This window comes from Lissotriton vulgaris, chromosome 5 (assembly GCF_964263255.1).
Source record: "Lissotriton vulgaris chromosome 5, aLisVul1.2, whole genome shotgun sequence".
NCBI lineage: Eukaryota > Metazoa > Chordata > Amphibia > Caudata > Salamandridae > Lissotriton > Lissotriton vulgaris.
Window position 1 is genome coordinate 1,325,652,027 of NC_141693.1, and position 26,028 is coordinate 1,325,678,054.

At 47.1% G+C, this 26,028-nt stretch overlaps 1 protein-coding gene across 4 annotated transcripts in view; it reads right to left on the minus strand.

The window, feature by feature from the left end:
- Window positions 1–26,028, minus strand: part of FKBP5 (FKBP prolyl isomerase 5) — a 940,582-nt gene that overhangs the window by 203,392 nt on the left and 711,162 nt on the right. For all 4 annotated transcript variants that reach the window (XM_086923252.1, XM_086923254.1, XM_086923255.1 and 1 more), the window contains one exon: window positions 17,534–17,617. In XM_086923252.1, coding sequence (XP_086779378.1) covers window positions 17,534–17,617 — 84 coding nt within the window. The remainder of the gene's footprint in view (window positions 1–17,533; window positions 17,618–26,028) is intronic.

A 26,028-nucleotide genomic window follows, 5' to 3' on the forward strand; every position in this document is an offset into this window, starting at 1 on the left:
TGGTTTCAGCCCAGACTTCATCAGTTGGGTGCTTCTTTTCTATAACGCACCCCTCGCTCAAGTAGTGGTTAACGGTCAGGTTTCGGCGCCATTTTGTCTTGGGAGGGGCACCCGACAGGCCCTGCCCCCTTTCCCCTCTTTTGTTTGCTTTGGCCCTTGAACCTTTAGCGGCTTGGCTTCATTGGGAGCCTTCGATCAAAGGTATTCGATGGTCTCAGCAGTTCCAAGATCGCATTTCATTATATGCTGACGATATTTTATTGTATCTGACCTTTCCCAGGAAATCGTTGAATGTTCTCTGTGATGTTCTGGTATCCTATGGTAGAAACTCGGGATTGGTTATAAATTGGGCGAAATCTTATTTGTATGTCCTGTGTGGTGATGCGCCTGTGTTGCCTAGTAATTGTCCGATTCAAATTACAAAGGATGGGTTTAAATATCTCGATATATATGTCTCTATGGATCCCGTTGTCAGATACGAACAGAACCTTCTCCCCCCGTTGATTCGGCTGAAGCGTGATGTTGCGTGCTGGCAGAGGCTTCCGCTGTCTATGTTGGTTCGGGCTGCCCTCTTTAAAATGATGTCACTTCCTCGTTTTCTTTATGCCCTTCAGAATACCCCTGATATCGTTCCAGCAAAGTATTTTGGCGAATTGGAGGGTTTGCAACGGAAGTTGTTGTGGGATGGTAGACCGCGTATAGCAGTGGCTAAATTGACGTTCCTGTGGTATGATGGGGGATTGCTGTCCCTGATATCAAAAGATAATATTGGGCGTCGCAGTTGGCGGCTATTAATCATCGTATGTACGGGCCTGTGTCAGATCCCGGCTATGCCATGGATAGATGGATACTTCCTGGAGGCAATTACAACAGAGCGTTGTATACTAGGTCTGTGGAAAAGAGTTTGACTGGGCCGACTAGGATGGCAGTGCGAATATGGCATGATGCTACTTGCTCGCTTCAATGGAAAGACCATTTGACCTTAGCGACGCCGCTTTTCGGCTCTGAGAGGTTCGGCAAACTGTGGAACACAAAGGGTTTTGACAAATGGGATCTTATTGGCATTTCCACAGTAGGCGACCTCTGGGTGAAAGGAAAGGTTAAGTCATTTGTAGATTTACAGACTGAATACGAATTAGGAGAGTCCGAATATTTTCGATATGCGCAGGTTCGTCATGCACTGACATCGGTTTTCCCTGAGGGGGTGGAGATACCGGAGACAGCCCCATTGGAGGACTGTATATTGGATGGTTATCTGCCTGATAGTACCATTTCCCTTGTTTATAAGAAGCTGATTAATCATAGAGCAGACCTTTTGACACAACTACGGGATAGATGGACCCAAGATGGCCTAGAACTTGATCATGAGGACTGGCAATCGGCGATCTCCTCACCAAAGGAGGTCGCGATTCCAGCACGACTGAGATTGGTACAGCTTAAAATACTACACAGAGTATATATCACAGGTCCTCGACTGGTACGAATGGGTTTCACGACAGAGGGTCTGTGTCAGCGGGGATGTGGGCACTTGGGAACATTTCTCAATATCATATCGGAATGTCGATATGTGGTTGAATTTTGGGGCAGGGTCCATGGGGTAATGCAAGAATTGGCAGTGGTGGCTCTATTGCCAGAAGCTAGGCAATGTTTGTTGAATGTTTGGGAGCCGAATGATCTCAATACGGCACAAACTCAGTGGGTGACTTTGGGGGACATGATTGCTAAACGGAACATAGCACAGCAATGGGGGTCCCAGAGGCCGCCCACTATTGAGGTATGGATAGAAAACATGGATTGGTGCATGTTCCGGGAGAAAACTGTGTATTTGCCTCTGGCCGCCCGATGAAATGGAATAATGTATGGGGCCCGTGGAATCGATACAGGGGGAACATATGTGTACCACCTGCGACTGCAACCTTTGATGTCCCACTTTCCCCCTGACCCCTCATTATTGGCGCTGACGTTGTGTCTCTTCAGTACCCTATCCTCCTCTCCCCTCCCCCCCCTCAGTTCATCACTAATTGTATCGTATGTTGATATCGTGGACGACCCTCGTATGTTCTATGCACTCATGTATTCTGTGGTTGCTTTGCTTTAATAAAAAGAAATATAAAAAAAATTATTTGTTATTTTATATTATTCATTTAATTGATTTATATTTATGTCAATTGTGCTTTTAATTTTTTAATGTAAAGTATATCTGAGGGGGTTATGGGGCTTCTAGGGGTAAAGGCGAGGAAGTAATTTTTTAATTAATTAACATTAATGAATTAATTGTGTCAATTGTGTAATTTAATTTTGTGCAATTTTATTTTGGTACGGGTTGTGGGGTTACAGGGGTAAATGGTGGGAAGTCATTTATTTTTAATTAATTAATAATTCGTTAGTTAACATTAATTAATTGTGTAATTCTTTTTAGATGCAGGTTGTGGGATTACAGGGGTGAAAGGGTTGGGAGTAATTTATTTCTAATTAATGAATAGTTAGTTAATTAACAATAATTAATTAATAATTATGTTAATTGTGCATTTTGCTTGGTATGAGTTGTGGAGGTATTTGGGTCAAGGATGGGAAGTGATTTATTTTTAATTAATGTATATTTAGTTTTTAATGAATATTAACTAATTAAACATGTGAATTGTCTAATTTAGTTTTTTAAGGTGCTGGTTGTGTGGTTTATAGGGGTAACGTGTTGGAAAGAGTTTATTTTTAATTCATTTACAATTAGTTGTGAATTAAATAACTGATAATTATATTAATTGTTGAATTTAATTTTTTTAGTTGCGGGTTGTGGGGTTTATAGGGGTAAAGGGTGAGGAGTAAATTAATTTGAGCTAATTAATATGTATTTGTAAATTAATATTAATAATTTGATAATTCATTATGGGATTATGTAAATATTTATGTGTCTGTTGTGTGTTTTGCGACCTAACAGTGTTGGCTTGCATCCTAATTAAGCAGTTGGGACCACCGATTGGACGTCGTTTGCTCCCAGGACCGAGAAGGTGACGGGCGGACATAAGTCCGCCCCGCATTGTAATTAGGCCCTCAATGTTATTGGTATTTATATATATTCCTTTTGTTATATTTTTATAGTATTCAAAAATCTTGAAATGATAAAATAAATTACAATTATATTTAAAAATGGGTTTTTAATTAGACATATATAAATATATATATTAATTATTTTATTTGATATGTTTTCAAAAAACGGTATATAATACAGTTATATCACTGACATTGATATTTTTTTTCTTAATAACTTTGTACTTACCAGTATATGATGTCAATATTTTTGACATAGATATTTTGGTCGCAATCTTTCTGTAAGGAGATATTTTGTCTGCCAATATTCTATCAGTGAACCGTTACCACTGACAGTAGTTTGCTCACATTTAACTTTAAGGCACTATATGGAGATGCATTAAGAGGTGATTTATCCTCAGAAGCTTGTTTTAGGTTGCTTTATGAATATATTGATGCCACGGATGCTAACGAATTGCTACGGTGAACGCAGTTATGCGCTTCAGCTGCTGAAGGGATTACCTATCACCATATTTCTCTTATGTATCAGTATTACTTGTAGGGGCTGATTATGATGAGGATTGGAAATGCTTCCCGACTGAATCGGGTTGGAAATGGTTTCCAACCCACTCGGATAGGGACAGTCCGACCGACGGAGTACAATGCATCCGGATGCTTCCCAATACGATTTGGTTGGACTCCCATTGACTTCAATGGGAGCATATGTTCCTAACCCCATCATAATTGGGCCCTGGGTCGTTCCCGATCCGATTTGGAAGAAGCAAATGCCATTAGGAGGCTTTCCTAACCGCATCAGAATCAGGACCTAGAAGGGAAAACTTTCCAAACCGCATCAGAATCAGACCCGTAGTCTTTTATTGAGTCTTCTATATAGACCAGGTTATTTTCAGTACTATTTCTCGAATTATGATTTTGTCTTTTCTGAGGTTCCTAAGTTTAAACATTTGAACCGCCACCCCAATGCTAAAGTGATGTATAGATCCACTGCAACATTAATACTGCTAATGCCCATAGGCATAAATTGACTTGTTCCTTGATTGAGATTGAAAAGAAATTTCGAGATTCGGTGGAGGACAGGAGATGGGCAGTGGATGAAAGATGGAGAACAAGGAAGGATCAAAAATATAAGAAGGAATGAGCTAAAAGGGAATTAGAACATAAAGAGTCAGGAGTTATGCCTGCACTAGCTTTAGATTGGAAACACAAGGGAAACTATGTGTGCGTAGAAGTAAATCTGTAGTTCACACTAAATTGATGGCAAGGAGTGATTATGATCACATTCTTGAATATGGATGAAAGAACTGGCCTTTATTTAAGGGAGGTGAGGTTCCCGTAATTCCCAGAGTCTACTATGTTTCTGTGGCTGTGGAGCATGCATATTCTACATTGTCTCAAGGGTGGTATGGCACATGTTATTTGGCTATATTATCTTCCCAAAGATTTATCATGTAAAGCATCTGAATTATCCAGTGTGAGGATCACAAGTTAGAACCCAACAGAGAAGCATGGAGTTGGAGATACATTTGGTGCAGTGATTCCTTCTGTTGGAGTGGTTTTGAATGATCTCCAAATTAGAAAGCTATCCACTATAGTTGATAAGTTAGCTACCAGTCATTGCTGGACATGGCCACTGAAATGAAAGTTATAAGATCTATGGTGATGATGGACCGCCTTGTATTAGATAACCTCTCGTAAAGGAGGGTGGAGTCTCTAGGATGTTGAAAGTTTAGCAATGTTGTACTTTTATTTCTGATAAGAGTGAGGAGGTGAAGAAATACATTAAGAAAATGTCAGGCTTAAAGTGAGATTTAGAGGCAATGGACACTACAGGTTCTTGGGAGAAGATTGGAAATGGGTCTGCTGCAGTAGGCAAGTGATTTGAAAACTTGTGGGAAGTGGGATACTGGGTTACATTTTTAGACCTCTTGTAATCATTGCCATTTACTTGATTGTATTCTTTATGGGGTGCAAGTGTATAAAAGCAAAAAAGAAAAGAGTAGCATGAAAGGAGAATAAGATGAATGAGAAAGGATGCGAGTGCAGGTTTCATGGTGAGATGAAACACAGGGAGTACTCCAGATTTAAAATGTTGAAAGCATCAAGGTTTTGAGCTTGTCTCTTGAGATAGGATTAATCTATTATTGTGACGGATGACATTGCCATTAGAGGGAGGATTGGAGCAATGTAATTCAGGTTCCATCCTTTATTTCTCACAATTATGCAATTATAGACTCACATATGATAAAATATACTCACTGTGTGTCATAACTTTCTTAACGTGTGTGAAGCATTTAAATGTACTAATGAGATGCAAATATTGTAGAGGTTAGCGATTTATATACGAATACACTAATGTTCAGTTAAACGTAATCATGTCTTCTCTTATTCATGTTTTGCATTTATTCTTAAAGTTATACTCAAATTCATGTTTGGAGCAGCCCAGGTCCCTCTTGAACAGCTGGTAGTAAATGACTCGCCAGTTTAATACGATAGCTCATTACGGATGTGGATGGAAACTCTTTTGCTGTATCTATGTCTTGCTTTTTATGGGATGTATGGTGCGTGGTTGGGGTTGAGCGATGGGGGGGGGTTTGGTCTGATGTTCCGCACACCTCCAGGGGGGGGAAACTTTCCAGTACTTACAGTATTTACAATCTGCCATTTACATGTATGATGCTTGTCGGGCTTCGCCCACTTGGTACTGTAGAAAATCAATAAAATCTGTTGTTAAAATAAAAATCATGTTTAGAGCTTAATTAACTTACCTGACTACAGGCCTCAAATGAAATTTGTTTAACCTTGTCAGTATATTCTTTTAGTTTTTTTGCAGGTGCATTATCAAGCTTCTTGCTAATTAGCAAAATAAGTTTTGTTTGCATTACTCTATCGATAGTGAGGCCTGAAGGGAATACGTTAGCAGTGAGCATTGAGACTTAATGGTCAGAAGAGGCCTTCTATTCAACATGTGCCAGGACGGCAAGATGTTCAAGGTTGCGGTTTACAGTCCCAGTTTCGATGCAAAACTTAAAGAAGGTTGAAAATGCTACTCTCAAGTCACGATTTGGTTGGTTCCTGGTGGTGTGAGAAAAGATAAGGATGTTTCTGAAATGCCTGTTATTTTATTTGGTGCTAACATGTGAGTGTGAAGCTTTAGGCTGAAATTGTATTCTCTTTTTACAAGACTTCTACAGTAGTCTGAATTATGCTGACACCTTCTTTCCTCCCTAAAAAGGAATCCTTGTTGGATGACCGGTATCGAACTGTGTTTAGACGAGAGAAAGGAAGCTTCCTTATGGAACACCTATTTGCTTCAATCTGTTTCATTACTGTTGAAGCTTTAATTTTCTTCGGTCTCATTTGATCACGGCTGAATCTACCGAGATATTTCAGATTACCAACTGTATTGTTGTATCTTTTCTATTCTTAGTCTTCTTATATCATGTACTGAGTATTAGCAGTGCTTCAAGTCAACCAACAAAGGTCCATAGGAACAATGGGGAAAAATCTTTGGGAACTTTACTAAGAGACTGAAGTGTAAGTAAGTACCAACACGTCATACAGTTTAATTTTGGGACATTTCATATAACTATTAGGAGCAGCCCTGCTTGGTCTCCCCTAGTATACTTGCTGCATTTCACACACAATACTCCCCTGATTATTGTCCTTATATCGCACATTCACTGTGTTTTGGAGGTGCATGGCTCTGTGAAAGAAGCGCCATATTAGTGATGACTGTTTGATCCATTTTACACCGTTTTTTTTATTTTATGTGTTGGATTTATCACTGCTGTTTTTGTTTTATTTAATTTACCAGTACACCTACTGTGAAGGGGAGCCTACACTAGTAGACAGGAATTGCTGGACTCCAGGTTGCTTGTTATTTAGCCCCCCACCTTACAAGTGCATTGCTTACAGCCTAAGCGATGTCACCTGGCGGGGCTTTATATTCAGCATGCCAGTGAATACATGGAGCCATTTTGGACATTTAATCTAATTACTGGGAGCATACCTGTTGGGTTGGGTCTTCCCTGCTGAACTTGCTGGATTTCACGCTAAGGTGGCGCAATATACCCTGACTTTTTCCTGTGCGGTCCATGCGCTGCAGTTTGGAGTTGCCTGGCTCCGTAATAGAAGCACTATATTAGCAGTACCTATTGGGTACATTTTAGACTGTTTTTTGATTTTATGTGTTGGATTTCTGACTGTTTTAGTTTTCATTTAATTTCCCAGTACTCCTGCAATGAAGCAGAACCTCCACTAGTAGGTTGGACTCTAGGTTGCTAGTTATTTACGCTTGCCTTACAAGTTCATCCCTTGCCACCTAAGTCACACCTATTTTAGAGGCTGGGCTTTATATGCGGCATGCCGGCACATCCACTTAGCCATTTGGAACCTTTCATCTGACTGCAGGGAGTAGCACTGTTCGGTTGGGTCGCCTCTGCTATACACGCTGAATTTCATGCTATGGGCTTCATATCCGGCATAACTACACAGCAGACGTGAGCAGCGGCCATGCCTCTGGCATGCCAAAGACAAGCCCACTAACTGTGCGGTATTCGTGAACGCATTTATTCAATCTGCATTCTAAAGGTAAGAATGAGGCGTGGCCAAGATGGCGGGCTGAGAGGTCGCACTCGCCGAGAGCTCCCGGACCCCTGAATTCCTGCACCGCTCGTAACCGCTGATTCCCCCCCGGATCACGCGGCGAATGAGCCTGGTGCCCCCGGTAGAGGTGTGGAGCGACTGCTGAGCCTGGTTGCGCCGTCGGGGGTGCGATTCTGACCGGTGAAGCCTGGGTCGAGGCCCGCTGCATGGACTGTGTGTGAGCCGGAAGCCGCGAGTCTCCCGACCCTCGGAGCCTGACGGAGCACTCTGCCTCCTGTGTGTGAAGCCCGCAGCAGTGCGTGTACTGTCGGAGTGGGAGTCGGCAGCGGCTTCGCGAGCGGAACGGAGTTGCCCAACGGCGGTGGTACGGAGCGGAGCTGAGCGGAGGTGAAGGGCGGAGGCGGAGCCGGCATTGTCTTGCTACGCCGGCCCGCGGCTTGAGGGGGCTTGTATTGAGAGGCCGCTCCGGCCAGCTGTCGGTGGTGGAGCAGTGGAACTGGGCTTCTGGAGCGGATCTCCCCCTGGACTTGCGGGCCCCGGCGACCATCGCACCACGAGTTTGCCCACCGGCCGGATTTCTGGATCTCGGACCAGGGACGGAGAAGGGACCTCCATCTTGGGCGTTGGCCTCTCGATATCGCAGGGCGGCCATTTTGTGAACTCCGGCCTGGCAGCTCGGTCTTCCTAGTGCTCTCTGTGTGGCGCTACCCCCGGCTGGTGTGTAGCCGCGCCGGTACGGCGGTTCTCTTTGCTGGACAGTAAGCCTCAACGTCCTCTACTCAGCTGAAATGTCGAACGCTAGAGGACAGAGAAGGGGCGACCGAACCTTGCCGGACATGCTGGGACGCGGCGCCCTACGCAGTGGGGGAACCCAACCCACCACGACCTCCCCGGCCCCGGCCAGGGGTGCAGATGGCGGAGAACCCCCGGTGACGAGATCATTTCTTGAGTCGCTCTTCAGCTCCCTACGGGAGGACTTTCAAACGCTCAAGCGTGAGGTGGCCGGGGAGGTCCGTGAAGTAAGGAGAGAGATGGACTCCCTAGGGGAACGTGTGAACACGGTGGAGGAAGCGGGTCACTCCAGGGATGAGGAGATCACCCAGCTGCAACAGGAGGTCCTGCGACTGCGGGAACAACAGATTGAATTGCAGGCCCACGCCGAGGACCTTGAAAATCGGTCCAGGCGGAATAACATACGGGTCCGCGGAGTGCTGTCCGGCGAGGAGGGTGAAGATGTGACTGCATACCTGGTGGCCCTCTTTCGTGCGATCCTGGGGGAGTCGGAAGACTTTCGGATCCGCATAGACCGAGCACATCGGGTGGGTCGCCCCCGCAGAGCCACGGCGCCCGCCCCGGACATTCTGGCTTTCCTCCCGGACTTTCCCCTGAAGGAGCGGATCCTACGAGAAGCACAAGGGCAGCAATCTTTCCGATTCCGGGACCACCCTGTGACCCTGTTTCAGGACTTATCCGCGGTCACGCTGCAGAAGAGGAAATCATTCAAAATCGCTACTGACTTCCTTCGGGAGCGAGGGACACAGTACTCTTGGGGGCACCCTTTCCGCCTGATTTTTAGATGGAACGGCGTTTTGCACCAGCTCCGGTCCCTCCAAGATGTCTGCGCGGTGCTGGGCCTCACAGCATCGGACACGGATACCCCGGCTCCGCGGCGGAGGCGAAGCACTCGTGACGGATGGCAGCAGGTGGGAGAGGGGGGCTCTCCTCCGTCGGAGCGACCAGGCTCGCCCACGATCCGGGCGGACATGGCGGCCGCCATCCAGGAGGCCTCCAGAGTGGCGGCAAACGGCGAAGTGGCCTTGACGGCCTGAACTCACTCCGGGGGGAGTCTACTCTAGCTTGTTTCCTTTGCAGGTGCGGGGATTCGGGGGGGGGCGGGGAGGAATGGCGAGTGCTGGAGGTGGTGGCTGGACGTCCACTAGACTGATTTACCACGGTCTTGTCCGTTCCGGACCGGACTGGGACAATGTCTTTTTTGCAAAGTTTGAGAAGTGGGGTGTGGGAACGGGACTGGCGGGTGGATGTTTTGATTCTGGGGCCTAGAGGGGGGGCATGTTGCGGGGGGTGGTGTAGATTTGGTTGTGTGGGATTTCGGGGGGTAGGGGGGGCCTTTCTAGTTGTGGGGTGTTGGGGTTTGGGGACTGTACTGTGCCTGTGGACTGTTCATAATTGCTCTTTTTTGAGGCCTCGAGTGGTGCCTTCTGTGTTTGCCTGCTGGGCTTTGCTTTTTGATATGTGCCCCACTGATTCCCCTCCTTGATGGCTCTTAAAGTGCTCACTCTCAATGTAAAAGGGCTGAATAATCCGGTTAAGAGGCGGGCGGTGTTATCCTTGTTGGAAAACTCACAGGCGGATATCTGCCTCTTGCAGGAGACCCATTTGCTAGCTAAGGACTGCTCGAGAATGCGTACCCCCAAGTTCCCCACGCAGTTGTTCTCCTCTAGCGCCTCCAAGACGGCAGGGGTGGCGATCTTGTTTTTTAGGGGGTTCAGGGGAGAGGTCGTGTGCAAGGTAGCAGAGCAGAAAGGGAGACTTCTGGTATATAAGATCAAGATGGGGGGTTTAGCACTGACTGTTGGCACCATCTACTGCCCCAATGATCATCAGGACCAATTCTTACACAGGGCTTTGGAGGATGTGGCATCCACCTCTGATAGGCACATAGTGTTGGGGGGTGATTTGAACTTGGTTTTCGATGCGGCAATGGACAGGTCTGTGCAGCGGCGCCACCAGTTGGGTGAGCTAACGGGCTCGATTCGCACTCGACTTGAGGAGCTGGACTTGCATGACATGTGGCGTCACCTTCACCCTACCACCCGCGCATACTCCTATTTCTCACATGCCCACAGATCCTATGCCCGACTGGACCATCTACTTGTGTCGGGCCCAATGCTCCTTCTGGCTTCGAATGCAGATATGGGGGTCCTCTCTCTTTCCGACCACGCTCCGGTGGAGGGCGCTTTCACTCTGCCGCCGGCGGTTCGGCCTAGGGGGGTCTGACGGCTTCGAGACACGCTATTGCACAGGCAATCGGTGGTGGACCAGATCCGGGCGGCCATCTTGGATTTTCAGACCGTGAATGATAATGAGGACACTTCGCGTGCGACACAGTGGGCAGCCCTGAAGGCGGTGCTCCGGGGCGAATTTATAGCGATCTCCTCGGCCGAGAATAGGGACCGACAGCTCAAGAGGGATGAGCTCACCCAGCAGGTGAGGGAGCTGGAACAGGTTCATCACAGGACAGGGGCACCCAGGGTTTGGAGGCAGTTGAAGGCGGCACGGAAACTCTTGGCAGCCCTTGATACGGACCGGGCGGAGTATGCGATGCTCCGCCTGAAACACAAATATTACACAGGGGGCGACCGGTGCGGGCGGCTCTTGGCCAACAAACTCAGGGTGCAACACCAGCAGCACCGAGTGAAGGAATTAGTTGACCCAACCGGAGGTATGGTCACGGCTGACGAGCAGATAGCAGACGTCTTTCGCAGCTTTTATGCTGACCTCTACACCGGGGATGCCCCCTTGGCCCAGGCTGAGGAGGACTATCTGGATTCAGTACCGCTCCCGTCGTTGACACTGGATCAGGCTCAGTATCTGGAGCGTGATATCCGTGTCGAGGAAGTGATCACGGCGATATCCCGGCTCAAATTGGGCAAGGCCCCAGGTCCGGATGGCTTTATCCCTTTGTTTTACAGAACCTTCTGTCAGGAGCTGGCGCCTCTACTGACCCGCCTTTTCAACTCCTTTGCGGAGCCGGGTGCCATCCCCTCCGAATTTCTTCAGGCCACGGTTTCCGTGATCCCGAAGCCGGGCAAGGACAGGACCGCCTGTGGGTCCTACCGTCCTATCTCGCTGCTGAACACAGATTTGAAGGTGTTCACCAGTATATTAGCTGCACGCCTGGCGTTGCACCTCCCGGGCATGGTCGATTCGGACCAAGCGGGCTTTGTGCCTGGTAGGCAAACAGTAGACAACACAAAGAGGGTGACCCACATCCTTGAGAAGGCTTCCAGGATCCCTGGGGAGAGGATGCTCCTGTCCATAGACGCGGCGAAGGCTTTCGACAGGGTGCACTGGCCCTACTTAGAGAAGGTCCTGTGCAAATTCGGGATTGGGGAGAAGTTTCGTCATCTGATCTTCAATTGTTACCGGTTCCCATCTGCAGTGGTCCGAGTGAACGGAGGCAGCTCTCGACCCTTTCCCATTGAACGGGGTACGCGACAGGGGTGCCCACTATCCCCTTTGCTCTTTGCCCTGTACATGGAGCCATTTGCCCAGAGGGTTAGGCAGAACCCCGATATTGTCGGTGTCAAGATGGGTGAATTCCATCATGCGATCAGCCTGTACGCGGATGATGTCATTCTGACGCTAGATGACCCGCGGAGGTCGCTGCCGGCTTGCGTAGAGGAACTGGACTTATTCGCTGCCGTGGCGGGCTTCAAGGTGAACCTGGGGAAGTCGGCTGCCCTTGACATCTCGCTTACTAACGCCACTAGAGCGGAATTACAGAGGCTTTACCCTCTGAGCTGGTCCAAGGACCGGATCCCGTACTTGGGGATCCTGTTGGCGCCCTCCCTCCCGGAGATGGTCACGGCCAATTATGCGGCTTTGGGCACGAAAATCAGGGAGGAATTAGGCCGGTGGGATAAGGGTACGTTGTCGCTACTGGGTAGGGTGGCCGCGGTGAAGATGACCCTCCTGCCTCAGGTGCTTTACCTTTTCAGAGCATTGCCGCTCCAGCCCCCCGCGGGGTGGCTTGCGGAGACACAGACTGCCATTGCGCGGTTCGTATGGCAGGGCCGCAGGCCGAGGATCAAGAGGAGTATCGCTATGCTGACGCCCGAATCTGGGGGGCTGGGGATACCGGACTTGCGGAAATATTTCCAGGCCGCCCAACTCCGCTATCTGGTGGAATGGGGCCGGTGGGAGTCTGACAAGCACTGGCTGTTCCAGGATCAGGCAGTGGCGGGTAGGACGCTACAGGAAATACCATTCTTGAAGCGGGCCCATCGACCCCCTAACCTCTATGCGTCTCTGGTGACGCGGGTCCCGCTCCGGACGTGGGACTCGGTGGTTGCCAGGTACGAGCTCACTACCTTCCCCTCTCCCATTACGCCGCTCATTGGCAACCCGGACTTTGGCCCCGGGATGGAGCAGGGTGCTTTTGAGCGCTGGCGGGTGGCCCGCTGCTGCACTTTGTATCACTTGTACAGCCCTGAGGGAGTTGTCCCCTTCCAGGACTTGAGGCGGGATTATGGCCTCCCAGAAGCGGAGCGCATGCGATACATGCAGGCGCGTCATTGGGCATTACAACCCCAGGTGCGCGATGTGGCACACCGGGAAATCACGGCGTATGAGCGCTGGTTAATCACTCGCACGTCGGACGCTAAACTGATCTCAGACCTGTATAAAATGCTGCAGACCCCCTCCTTTCACATTCACAACCCTGGTCGGGAACGGTGGGAAAGGGAGCTCGGGCGAGTGTTGAGTCACAAGGAATGGGAACATATCTCCTTCCGCGCGCGTCACTCGGCCTATCACACGGGTCTTACGGAGACCTTCACTAAAATCTCGACCTACTGGTACCGCACTCCGGAGAAACTGCACGAGATGGACAGGGCAATACCAGGGACGTGCTGGCGCAACTGTGGCAACACTGGTACACTAACACACATCCTGTGGGAATGCCCCCTACTGGCTCCTTATTGGGAAGAGGTCCTGGGTGAGGTGGACAAATGCTTTGGGATAGAATTGCCGAGGCTCCCTGCCTATGTTCTGCTAGGGTTACCAAATGGGTTGATGTATCCCCTTAGGTCTAAGAAGGGTAGACAGATCGCGATTGCTCTGGGGTCAGCGGTGCAGAATATTCTCGTACACTGGCGCTCTACCACGCTTCCCTCTGTAGTTGGCTGGCTGCATAGATTATGGCATGTCCTTGGAATGGAGAAGATGTCCTTAGTGTCCCTGGGAGATACTGATACCTTTGAAGAACTGTGGGCGCCCTTTCATAGCCTGTTATGCTCCGAGTTTCGGGAGATCACCTGCCCCAGATACCTTAGGTTGTTAAGGCTGACGCCGCCACCGGACCCACCTGTCTGAACGGGCGGGGTCGATACTGCATAGCGGGGGATTATTGGAGAGTTGAATGAAGAGGAGGCTGTAGATAATGGCACAGTACAGGGGGTGGGCTGGGGTATGGTAGTTGGGGGTTCTGTTTGGTTGGGTAGGTTTTTGGAGCGGGGATGCTTCCCCACCCTTCACCCCCCCCCTCCCCCCCTTTTTTCTTCTTTTCCCCCTTTTCCCCTTCCTCTTTCCCCCTTTTCTTTTCCTTTATTTTTTCTTTGTCCCCCCCCCCTCCTGATTTTCTCTTCCTTTCCCCTATCCCGTCCTTCCTTCCCTCCCCCTTCCCCCCCCTCCCCCCCCCCCCCCCTAGTTCTTTGTATGTGACCACAGGTGCGAAAGCTGTGCTCTCGAGTTGGATTAAGCCTCTTGCAAAGTTGTAACTGTATTGTTGTACTTGCAGTATAATGCGCACTGATTGTGCGGCTCCTGTGGTTTATCTGTTCCTTGCCCTATTGTGTCCTGCCCCACCCTGCTTCAATAAAATACTTTAAACCTTAAAGGTAAGAATGAGGGGTGTCACAAAGTCAACATAGACAAACAGACAAAGATCTCTTGTCCTAACCGTAGCTTACATGTTAACCTGATGGGTGGTCCCACTATGCCCGGCTCTTATGGAAAGTTAGGGTCTAGGGCTCTATGGAAGGTCCTGAAAAACAAATGAAGATTACTGGAGCCTTCACTACCGCACGTTCTCCCATTAACCACAAATATGAAGGTATGGATCAAGTTCAATCCATGGTATTAGACTGTCTTCTCATAACAAAGACCTGGACAAGAGAAGACTCAGGACCTGACCTTGTGGCAATGCTCCTTTTGGGGTATGTGATTTTCAGACTTGACTGGCCCGCTCAGCTGGGTGGCAGCCTAGAGATAATATTGCGGGACTCATAGAATTATACTCTTGAGCTGGTGGTCATGCACTCGCAGGATCCCTGTGAGGTGGCATTTTTCAGATTAAAACCTATTCTAAAGCCACTCTTTCGGTTTATTGCCTGTCTGGGCAGCGAGCTAATTTTTCTCCATCTTGGAATTAGGTTCTGGAACCATTTCTCACACAATCTAAGTTTATGATTTGGGGAGACTTTAACTTTTATTTGGAGGATCTCTCTTGTAGGGATTCAACTTCATGGCTTGATTTTATGGCTAATCTTGGATATTCTGAGTTGGTTAAATCACCCACCCATCATGCAGGTCATACCCTAAATGGAGTTTTTACCAACAATAATGGCTTCGTTATTGGGGATATATTTTCCCTTACCAGGTCTTATCATAAGGTGGTGACTTTTAAGCTCTCATTCCCACAGTCTTTCATGAGCGCTGAACATGTTCAGAGTAAGTCTCAACCTTACAAGAACTGGAGCAGGATTACTCCAGTAGATATGCAAAACTGGATTGTGATTTTTCTTCCAGCCAACCTGCTGATGATTTTGAAGGCTTGGTCAAGGCAGCCTCAGATATAGTGGAACCGATGAAAGTCTAGACAATTAGAAGAAATAAAACCTCGACCCCCTGGTTCACAGATAAACGTATAGAACAGAGCCCAGAGTGCCACAGACTGAAGCTCAAATGGCGAGGTAATTTGGTATCTGCTGAGAAATATAAGCAGAACGCTCTTTTGCTCATATATAAGTGCTCTATCTTTGAAGCCAAATCTATTTTTATACCATTAAAATTGGATCAGGCCAAAACTCTTTTTATGAGCTATTTAAAGTGGCCAAGGAACTTTCCAATCTGCCTGCTCAGCAACGTATGGATACTTCACAAGCTTTTTGTGAGAAATTAGCTAATTGTTTTAGATATAAACCTTCAAATATATATTCAGAATGCAATCACTCGGATGCTGCAGAGGACCTTACCGAGGTTCTGCATGCTTCCTCTCATCTCACTTTGCTTTCTGCTTTTTCTCCCATCTCAGCTCTTCAAATCAAGGAGTGTTTGATGAACATAAAATCTGGCTCTCCAGCAGATCCTTGCCCTCCCAGATTTCTGCAACTTTCCCCGATTGAGATGCAGAATTTCTGCAGAAGATTTCAGTCATATTTTGGAAACAGGAACCCTTCCTAAATCATGGAAATAAGCTATTGCATTTCGACCTTTGTCTCTGCTGCCCACTTCGGCTAAAATCTCAGAGAAGCACATTAACTGGTTAAATTCGTTGACACCCATGACCTCCTGGACTCTTTTCAGAGTGAATTTAGGAGAAGAAATAGCACTGAGACAGTGCCTATAGCGGCAGCAGTTTGTATCCAAAGCCTGGTGGACCAGGGCAGGGATCTTTGTTATGATGGATTTATCAGTGGCTTTCAATACGGTCTCGCCCATCCATCTGGTCCAACAAACTCAAGGCTAAGGCTTTCAGCCTTCTGTGTAGAGTGCCACAGCGTATCTCTTTTAGCCCCAATCCTTTTAATCCCTATGTCTTCCCCCCTTGAGGTGAAGAATCAGTCCTTCTGCTTCCAGGCTCTGTCATTGGCTGATGACATTCAAATTATCGAGTCCAGTACTGACAACATTCCTTTGAAGGCAGATAATGTGTTCAGGGCCCAGAAATCCATCCGGTCCTAGCTGTGGTGGCCGCAGGCATAAGGTCTGTTACTGACCCCTATGGAGTCGGCAAATAATCTTGGGGTTCTCTTCATTAATTCCCTGGACTTTGATTTGCAGGTTAGTCGTACTACCAGAACCTACTTACATATCATTAGAACTTTGAAATAAAACTTCCCTTTTATTCCTGCTGAACTTCACAAATCAGTAGTCATTGCCCTGATCACATCACAATAGACTACTGTAATGCACTTTACCTTAACATTAATAATTCTTCACTGATTAAACTTCAGGATATTCAACACTCTGCAGTGCACCTTTTTAAAATATCCTGAAACATCTCTTGATGAGAGAAAGTCTTCGGGCTCTTCATTGGCAACTGGTCCAAAAGCAAGTGATATTTAAAGCTCTCTGTACGTTTTTTCTTGCCTTACGCCAAAAAAGGACCCCTGTATATCTATCATCTTTTCAGTGTTACACACCACGTTGACCACTCAGATCAGCATCTAGGAGGTGGAGGTAATGCTTGCATCTCTTTTGCTGCAGCAAAGCTTTCTACAAGCTTACATCTCAGAAATCGAGTTTTTCTCATTGTTCCGAAAACACCTTAAAACGTGGCTTTTTTCATCTTATTCCTCAGTCCCCTTCAGATTTAGTGCACTGTATAAATGTACTTTTCATTTCATTTCATACAATCTATGGTTCTGCCTCTTTCAGTACACACTAAACAGGACACACAGAACAGGAGTAAACACAAGTGTGTATTAAGTATGGCTTAATAGTCTTTCTTCTCATAAAAACAACACAGCACTCACCCCACTAAGAGCTCCCAGAGGAGACTGCTACACACCAAAAAGAAAGGTACTAGCAAGGAGGTACCAGATGATAGATCATGCCACTGGACGTGGGTGAGGGTAACAGCTGTTTTAAATAAAATATATTGGTCTGATAAGGGAGAAACCACTCTGACTTTCCTCTTTCTCTCAAAAATACTTTATTCACCCATGTTTTGTTTTCAGAGTCCTGGATTCCTTTTGACATAACATAAAACTATAACAGCACTAACAAAGTAAACCACCACTGCCTCATAAGAAAGATATTGTAGCTTCAAGAAGTAACACAATCATTCTGATATTGCCACTTGATATATATTACTTTTATAGCTCATAGAATATTTATCTTCCAAGGAAAAACTTACCTTGAAGTAAACTGATCCTTTGTCCTTGACCACAGCAGCCTGTAGCAATTTCTCTTTGGTGTCCATCTCCCAGGACTCTTTGGCCTACAGATAAAAATTGAAGAAATGGTCATGAATGGCAATTGGCAAAAGAACATACGGACTAGGGAACCATTCAGATAGCTATATAAATTGTAGAGTCTGTTTCAAGTCATGAAGTTGGGCAACAGACATTAGTTGTGGGGGTCAGGAGATATCTGCTTCAATGTAAGGGACGGCAAGTGGACTCCTTTTGCAGTCATATGGTTGGCTACAGATGGTCCAACCTGATAGTTGACAACAAAACTAGACAACCCCAACACTACTTGTGCTCTATTACATAGGCAATGCTAGGAGTCAGACAAAAGGAGGATATCTAATCTGAAGGTGGTATTGTAGTTGAAGCCTCACCATGGTTCCTTGAAACAGATGAACAAGTTACCTACCTTCAGTAATGTTCTCTTTGGTAGAGAATCTATTTAGCTGCAGATTCCTCACCTTTTGAATACTCCCCAGGCATCAAACTGGATCGGGAAACTTTCAGCAGTATCTCTGTGCAGTGAAAGGTGGCTCCTTGCGGCACCACAATGACACTGTTGCACCCCGGAAAATGTCATGCGGGCCCCATATAGGACTCCACTTGAACATGCTGCTGTCTGTTGCTTTCAAGACTGTCCACATGCCCAGATGCAGAGCCCCAAAAGTAGATCGGTAGACAGTGTGTTGATTCCTAGACTTGGGATTTCATAACTGAATAAAGTCAAACCACGGAAATGGAAGGATGGGAGGGTTGGTGAGGAATCTGCAGCTAGATAGTTTCTACTAGAAAAAGCTTTACCAATGGTTAGTAACATTTTCTTCTGACAGCGACTTCTAGCCGAAGATTCCTCACATTTTAAATAGATACCAGAGCAGCACCTATTTGAAGGGAGGACTCAAATCATAAAGTCCTGCAGGACCGAGTGTGCAAAATGACCCTCTTGGAGAACTGGACTATCCAGACAATAAAGACTTGTGAACATATGAAGGGATGCCCAAGTAGCCACCTGGCACAAGTAGAATGAGTATACACAATCGGGGGGGGACACTCGTGTTTTAGGATCGAGGTCCAGCATACATGTCCTGAAACATATAGATCAACCAGAAGGGTATGCAGTTCCTACAGAAAGAGAAGGCGGGAGGCCAGGTAAGTGAGGGACTAGGAGTGTCCATCAGAACCTTTAATAGCTGGACACTAATGCTATGGCTAATAACAGAATGAAAAGTCGTGGCAGGCTAGGGGAATTCAACCTGCTACAGCTTGATGTGTGTGATGGAGGGTGAAGGTGGTTAAAAGGTCGACATGTTTCACGCCTATAATCTCCTAAAGGGCGAGTGGCATTTCATCAGGACCAGGGAAAGAAACCTTATTTGCTCTGAATGTAAGGTTATGGTCAAAAAGGGGTATCCTGGAGTGTACCGTCCCTGTATCGCAAATTCAAAAGTAATCCGGGAGGGGGGGATAAGAGAAATTCGTCCTTCTAGCTAATCTCTAGAGGGGTGGATGCGGGGCATTGACCTGGATGTCCTGGGGAATCGCAACACTGATGGGCGGGAGTTACCACCAAGTAGGTACTCCAGTGCGTGGGACCTACCCATATCAAGACGCAATGGGAAGATGTAGGATGAGTAGAATGAGCACACAGTTCTTCCAGAGTTTTTTATTTAGGCACTGCAGCAGATTTTTATGCAGAGCATGATCCAGTGGGAGATGGTTTTCTTCTGCTTTGCCTTGCGTTTTTTAACTCCAAAGAAACCCATAAAGAGCTGATTGTCCACCCGGTGGTCTTTGGAGTGATCCGAGTAAAAGTTCATGTGCACTCTTGGGGTCTAAATGATGAAGTCTCTCCTCCTCTTCAGTGGGGTAAGATAAGCATAGAATGCTATCAGAGTGATGGTTTGGCTGACGTGGAATGGCTTCACACCTTTTGGCAGGAAGGATGCCCTTGTCCACAGAAGTGATGGAAATGAGGAACACTGTCTTGATAGTAAGGAGCTGTAGGGGACAGGTAGGAAGCAGCTCAAATGGAGTGGACAGCACGTAAGTTAGGACCTGTTTAAGGTCCCACTATAGCATGACAAATGAAGAAGGGGGCTGATCAGGCAACAGTAAGAAGGCCGAGCGGGCCTAAGACCTTCAACTGTGCCCACAGAGAAGTATTGCTGGGCAAGAGACAGAACAAATAACAAAACGTCAGAGAGTTTGGGCTGGAGGGGTGAAAGCTGGTAAGCACCTTGTAGGAAAGTAGGATTTTTTTGGTATAGATACCCCCACCTTTTGCCTGATGTCAGTGTGAATTGTAGTTCACTGGGATCCTGCTAACCAGAACACCAGTGGCAGTGCTCTCACCTCTAAATTCGCTGGTAAGTACTTTGTACACCCCACAATTGGCATACTGGGGTACCAGTGTAAGTCCCTTGTATACTGTCCACCAGGGATCCTGGTGCAGCATGTATTGTGCCACCCATAGAAGCCCATGCAAACTGTGTCTGCAGAGCTGTCATTGCAATCTGAATGACAGGGTGCATGCACCCTTCATTCAGATATAAGGTTTCCCTTATATCCTGGCCACTGCGCTTAAAACCTATAAGTCACCCCTAAGGTAGACCCTTAAGTTGAAAGGCAAAATGCATGATTCTAAGTGTCTGAGTACCCCTGCACAAGCAGAGGTACTTCTACAAACCCTGGACTCGATTTCCTGGGCTTTGTAAGTGCCAAACAACTAGTATAAGGTATGCAGTGGACATTGACAAGTCGAGATGTCTAACTACATAATGGCTGCCCCAAACCTGATCATGTCTTATATCGAACATGTTGGAATCATACAATTACACTGACAACCCCCCTGTCCAGCTCCTACCTAGGGAAGTGCCCAGTGCTCCTCCAGGTGGCCACATGATTCTGCCAAGTTGTATCTTGGCCCCTGGGAGCATCTGACTGGCTAGGACAGCTGAGTAGGATCCCTGACCCCCTCTGATAGGTGGGTCACCAGAGAAGAGGCCCTTCCCCTTTTTAGGGTTACGTAAGGGCTCTTCTGAAGGTTGATTCTTATATTTGTCCACACAACGACATCTGGAACCGACTGCCTGTCAAAGATTCTTCTGCTGGTGGACATTGGAACTCGGCAGGTCTTTAAGCCAGGACCCACAACTAGACTGCTCCTGGAAGAAAGAATCCTGCTGCATCTTTTTCCAGAGATCTGCAACTCCGTGGCCAGTCATCTTCAGACTCATCAAGGACTCAGCCTGTATCCTAGCCGGAAGGAATCTCCCTCTAAGTGAAGGAATCACTTCTCTGCATCTGCAGGTACCTCAACGTCAACGACCAGTTTGCTGATCCTGTTGTCCTATGACATTGCCCAGCTCTGCATCACAGGTGGTAGTGTTTTTGTTACCTGGAGGCCTGACTAGTCTTCCCTGTAAGTTGGGAGACTGTAATCCCTCTCCAGCCAATGTAGACTGCCTCCCTGCGCACCGCGTCTGTTTGGACTTACTCAGGCTTGTTGGGTCCTTCCACCCAAGATGTTTAACCTCCAAATAGCCCCTGCCTCCAGCAATGCACAACTCCAAGCATGTCATCCTGCCTGCATCCTCTGCATGTGGGCCTTTGTCTCCTGTGTGCTCTAGGGGCTTCCTTGCAACCTCGATACTTACTTGCTCTCCTGTGTGCCGAGGCCCTAACTTACCCTGCTGGGCTAGTACCACAGACCTTGCTGGTCTGTAACCAAGCATCTTCTCCTGCGATCCATTGTTTGCGCTTGCTAAGCCTTGTTGGTGGTCCTATCGGCCAATGACCTTCCTGAATGCGTCGACTGGAATGGACGGCTCGTTAAAGGCTCATTGTCTCCGACAACATTGCCTGGTCTCCACCGCTGCTGTTTCTTCTACTCCATGCTACGCCAAGAACCTTCAACCAGAGCTGTATTGTGCTCCTGTGCCTCCTGTTCACCTTTGGGTGTTTTGGACTCTGTCCCCTCTGCTTACTGGTTCTTCTCATCTGAATTTTTTGCTCTGGTATCACCAGCCTGGCCCACGAGAAGCGGTCGCTTCTGTACTTCCCTGACCCTCCAATGGTGTCTATTGAGGTCTCAGACACCACATCACCCGAATGAATGTATGTATCTTTGGGTTTCCACAGATGGGGTGCCTCTACAACCTTCCTTAATCCAAGTGGCTTCTTCAGGGTCCTTTGGAAATTGTCCTAGACCTCTAATTTTCACACCGTGAGTTACCCTGAGTTGCCCTATGGACGTATGGACATCTGATCCGGTGTGGCCACTCTGCACCTGGGGTCCCTGGCTACTCATCTTGGATGGTTCCTTGCTTCCCCTGAGTTCCTCCAACCTTGGGTACAAGCCCCGTTTTGGTACTCACCTCACATCCCACTATTTTAGTATATGGTTTGGCCCCCCAGTTGGGCCCTATGTGTTTTTCTATGTTGCTCACCTCTTTTCTAAGTATTCCTTGTGTGTAATTGATATCTGTGGGTAGGGATTGTACCAGGTTAGTGTCTAGTGTGTAGTAATAAATATAAATACTTTTCTACTCACCTGGTGTAATTCTTTCTCATGTGAAAAGCTTACTGACCAACATAGTTGTACATGCAACTGCTTTACACCCTCATGGATAAGCCTTAGCTGATCTCTACAGCTACCCCTTGAGAGCTTTGGCTTTCAGGGACCTAAACACCATCACTAAGGGTTGCCTGGACTCAGTGCACAGTGCCTCACCATATATTGAGCCAGCCTCCTTCACATCTCAACAAGCCATAAACTTGTCCCAATAGCAGCTTTCGTTGAGGAACACATGGATGCCAAGATCAACCACTTCCTGAAAAAGAGCTAAAGATTTCAGCTATCGCTGCTTAATCTCCAAGCATGAAGGTGGAGATTGCAATGGCCCAGGTGTAGAACCTTGTCCTGCAAGTCCTCCCGGAAAGGCAACCTAATTGGAGGACAAATGCTCCCAACGTTGGTGCTCTTTGGGCCTCTGCTCCTCGACTCCAAGAATGCCACAGGGTCCCCTACGCCAATCCAGATGCTGCTCTCATGCTGATATTACCCAGCACAACAGCAGCACCATGATTGGTGTGAGCGCCCTAGTTAGGCACTCACAAAGGGACTAGGACCCTCTGCTTGTTCTCCACCCGGCTGTAAAGCACAGCTTGGGTGGAGAGATCTAAGTGCGCATGACGATTTTGCCGGCCAAAATGTGCACTTGGAGCAGTGCCACCACTCTTTCTCCTTCCTGCGGCTGTATCAACATGCCCTCGGCTCAGCTGCAGGAAGTAAGCAAGGAAAAATAAAATGACAATATTATTTTTCGTTTTTTAGTGTTCAAAAGCAGTGGGGCGGTACTCCTCTGTCTTAGCACAGGAGCCGCCGCTGAATACCCTAGCCCAGGAGTTCTGCATACCATTCTCTATGTGCCCAATCTGGAGCCACAAGGGTGACTTGGGCCCAGTCGGTCCTTATCCTCTCGAAAACTCGGAGAAGGACGGGTATTGGCAGAAAGGCATACAGAGTTCCACTCGAGACGGAATGCATTTCAGAGCGAGGGACGCCTTGGAAGATCCAACATGCGGAAGTGCAGACATTGCACGTATTAGGTGGTGGTAAACAGATTGAGCCAAGGTTCTCCCCATGCACAAAAGACACCTTAAATCACCTCCAAGTGTAATTGTCATTCGTAATCCACTAGGCTCTGACGGCTGAGCTCATCCGCCCAGTCTTACCAGATGATTCCTCGCCAGGAAAACTCCTTGCCAGTCATGGCATTTCCAGAGGTTCTAGGCCTCCTGACACAGAGCCTAAGGCTCCACTCTGCCCATTTTGTTTCAGTACCACATGGCAGTGGTGTTGTCTGTGAGCACCTGTGCCAGACTCCCTTTGATGGACCGTAGGAAGGGTTTCTGCAACCAACGGATGGTCTTCAGCTCCAGAAGCATGATTTAGAGCCTGGATTCAGCCGGGAACCAGAAGCCCCTGATCTCCATCTCTTCCCGATGGCTGCACCAACCAGAAGCGATGCATTAGTCAACACTGTCAGCTCTGAGTGGGGAAAGGAGCGAGGCCTGCCACTGACCCAATCGCAGTCCACTAACCACCACTGCAGGTGCTTCATAGTCTGCTCCAGAATCTAAAAGTGGTTGGAGTGGTCCCCTGGATGTTGTGTCCACTGGGACTTCAGGTCCCACTGCAGAGCCCACATATGATACCTGTCTTGCCCAACCAGAAGGATGCAAGAGGCAATCAGTTCCAGCAGCATCAGAGTTGATCTCACTGAAATCTAGGACTGAGGCTGAAAGATCAGAATCATAGCCTGAAGGTCCTGGACTCTCTTTCCCGGGAGAAAGGCACAAAACCAAACCATGTCCAGAATAGCTCAGGTGAAGTGAAGCATCTGGGAAAAATTCAGGTGTGACTTTAGCACATTGATAGTGAACTCTAAAGATGACAAGAGGTTTGCTGTAGTGTCAAAGTGGTTGACGACTGCCCGGGGCGAGCCCACCTTAAGCAGTCAATACCAAGCTTGAATCATTCCCCTGGTGCCTTCTAAAAAGCAGTGTCACAGTAGGCATATAACCTTGAGGCCTAAGGCCCTTTTTGTTTAGCAACATATCAGTGTCCTTAATAAAAAAAATTTAAAACTTAAGAAACAAACAATCTAATGATACCACCCTCTGGAACCTTCCTGAGAGAAGCTGCAGTGTCTCAAATTTTCAAAGCACTAGTGCCTAACAATTTACAATACCGAGAGAAGTTAAGGCAAGCTTCTCTGGGGAGGAGGGTGGGTCACATGTGAATCTATGAAAGATTACAATACTGGAGAACTGCAGTTACAGGCAAGTAACTTATTTTCTTACTCCAGTATTGGAACTTTCATAGATTTACATGCTTGAATCAGAATAGCAAGCAGTAATGAGCACATTTTGAAAAATACATTTTTCATAGATATTCATAAATGTATACATATATCATTATACCTATATCTATTCCTATGTAATCAATATGCACAGTTAGGTAGCGAAACCATAATCTAAATAAACCAACAATATTCAATAGAGAAAAAATGTGAGTAACAGGTTGAAAAGTGGACGGTGGGAAGGCTAAGATAGCTCACATTTACTGAAACATATGTCGTAGAACTGCTTGTGCCACTGCTGCGTCTCTGAGGACGCCCTAATCCAAAACAGGAAAGCTGTGCGAACATGTGTGCACATTTCCTTGTTGCTGCTCTGTAGATATCTGGCAAAGATACCCCTGCAAATAATGCCATGGACTTGGAAATTGCTCTTGGTGAATGATCCACTATTCCAGAGTTCAAAGGCAATCTTGCCTATTGATGACAGAAAATAATAGTCTTTGATATTTATCTGGATACGCTCTGTTTGGTAAGCGAAAGACCCTTCCTTGGTGTGAAGGAGGCAAATACCTGGGTTTTTTTTTCCGGAAGGAAGTGGTTCTGTCTAAATAAAATTTCGAACATCGTTTGATGTCCAGTAAGTGAAGCACTTTCTCAGCCAGTGTTTGAGGATTTTGAAAACATTTGTTGAGTATTATCGCCTCATACGGTGAAAGTCTGAATAAATTCCGGGTTAACAATATGAAAAAACCTATCTTCTCTGAACTGAAGAAATGGCTCTTGGGTGGTGAAAGTTGAATTTCCCTTACTCACTGCGCAGAGGTGATGGCCAGAAGGAGAGCTACCTTGCAGGAGAGGTATTTGATGTCTGTTTTATGTATTGGTTCAAAAGGAGGCTTCCTTAAGTGACCAAACACTGTATTAAGATGCCACTCCGCAGGTGGTGGTCTGCATGGTTTGAATTCTCTCAACAATCCTTTAAGGAACTATTTAACTAGCCTCTCAGACAATATAGATGGTTTCTTGGAAGAACTTCGAAAACAAGAGATGGCAGCGAGATGCATCCTGATAGAGACAGGAGCTAGGCCAGATTGTGCGAGGTGCAAAAGATATGCTAAGATTTGTTTTGGAGAAGATGCGAGTGGGTGAATGCCAGCAGTTCGACACCAAATACAGAATCTTTATGGAATAGGTTATGTACTCTCCCCCTTGCTTTAGCAAGTTTTCTTCTGAAGTCTGCGGGATATTCAGATGACCAAACTCTCGGAACTCAAAATCCAAGCTGACAATTTGGCGATCTGGATGGAGAACTTGGCCCTTGGTTTGAGCTGAATGAGAGGTCGCATTGTGAGTAGACGTTCTGTGTAACAGTACTGGCATGGCCATGCAGGAGCTATCAGGATGATCTGACAGGGTTCAACCTTCAGCTTCCTGAGAACCTTCGGAGGAGGTTTAATTGGCGGAAAGCGTAGGCAAGTATGCTGTACCATACAATAGTAAAGGCATTCCCCCCCAACCCCTGATGGCGCTGCCAACTTACGAAGAAATTGAGGGGCGTTGCAAAGAGATCCAGT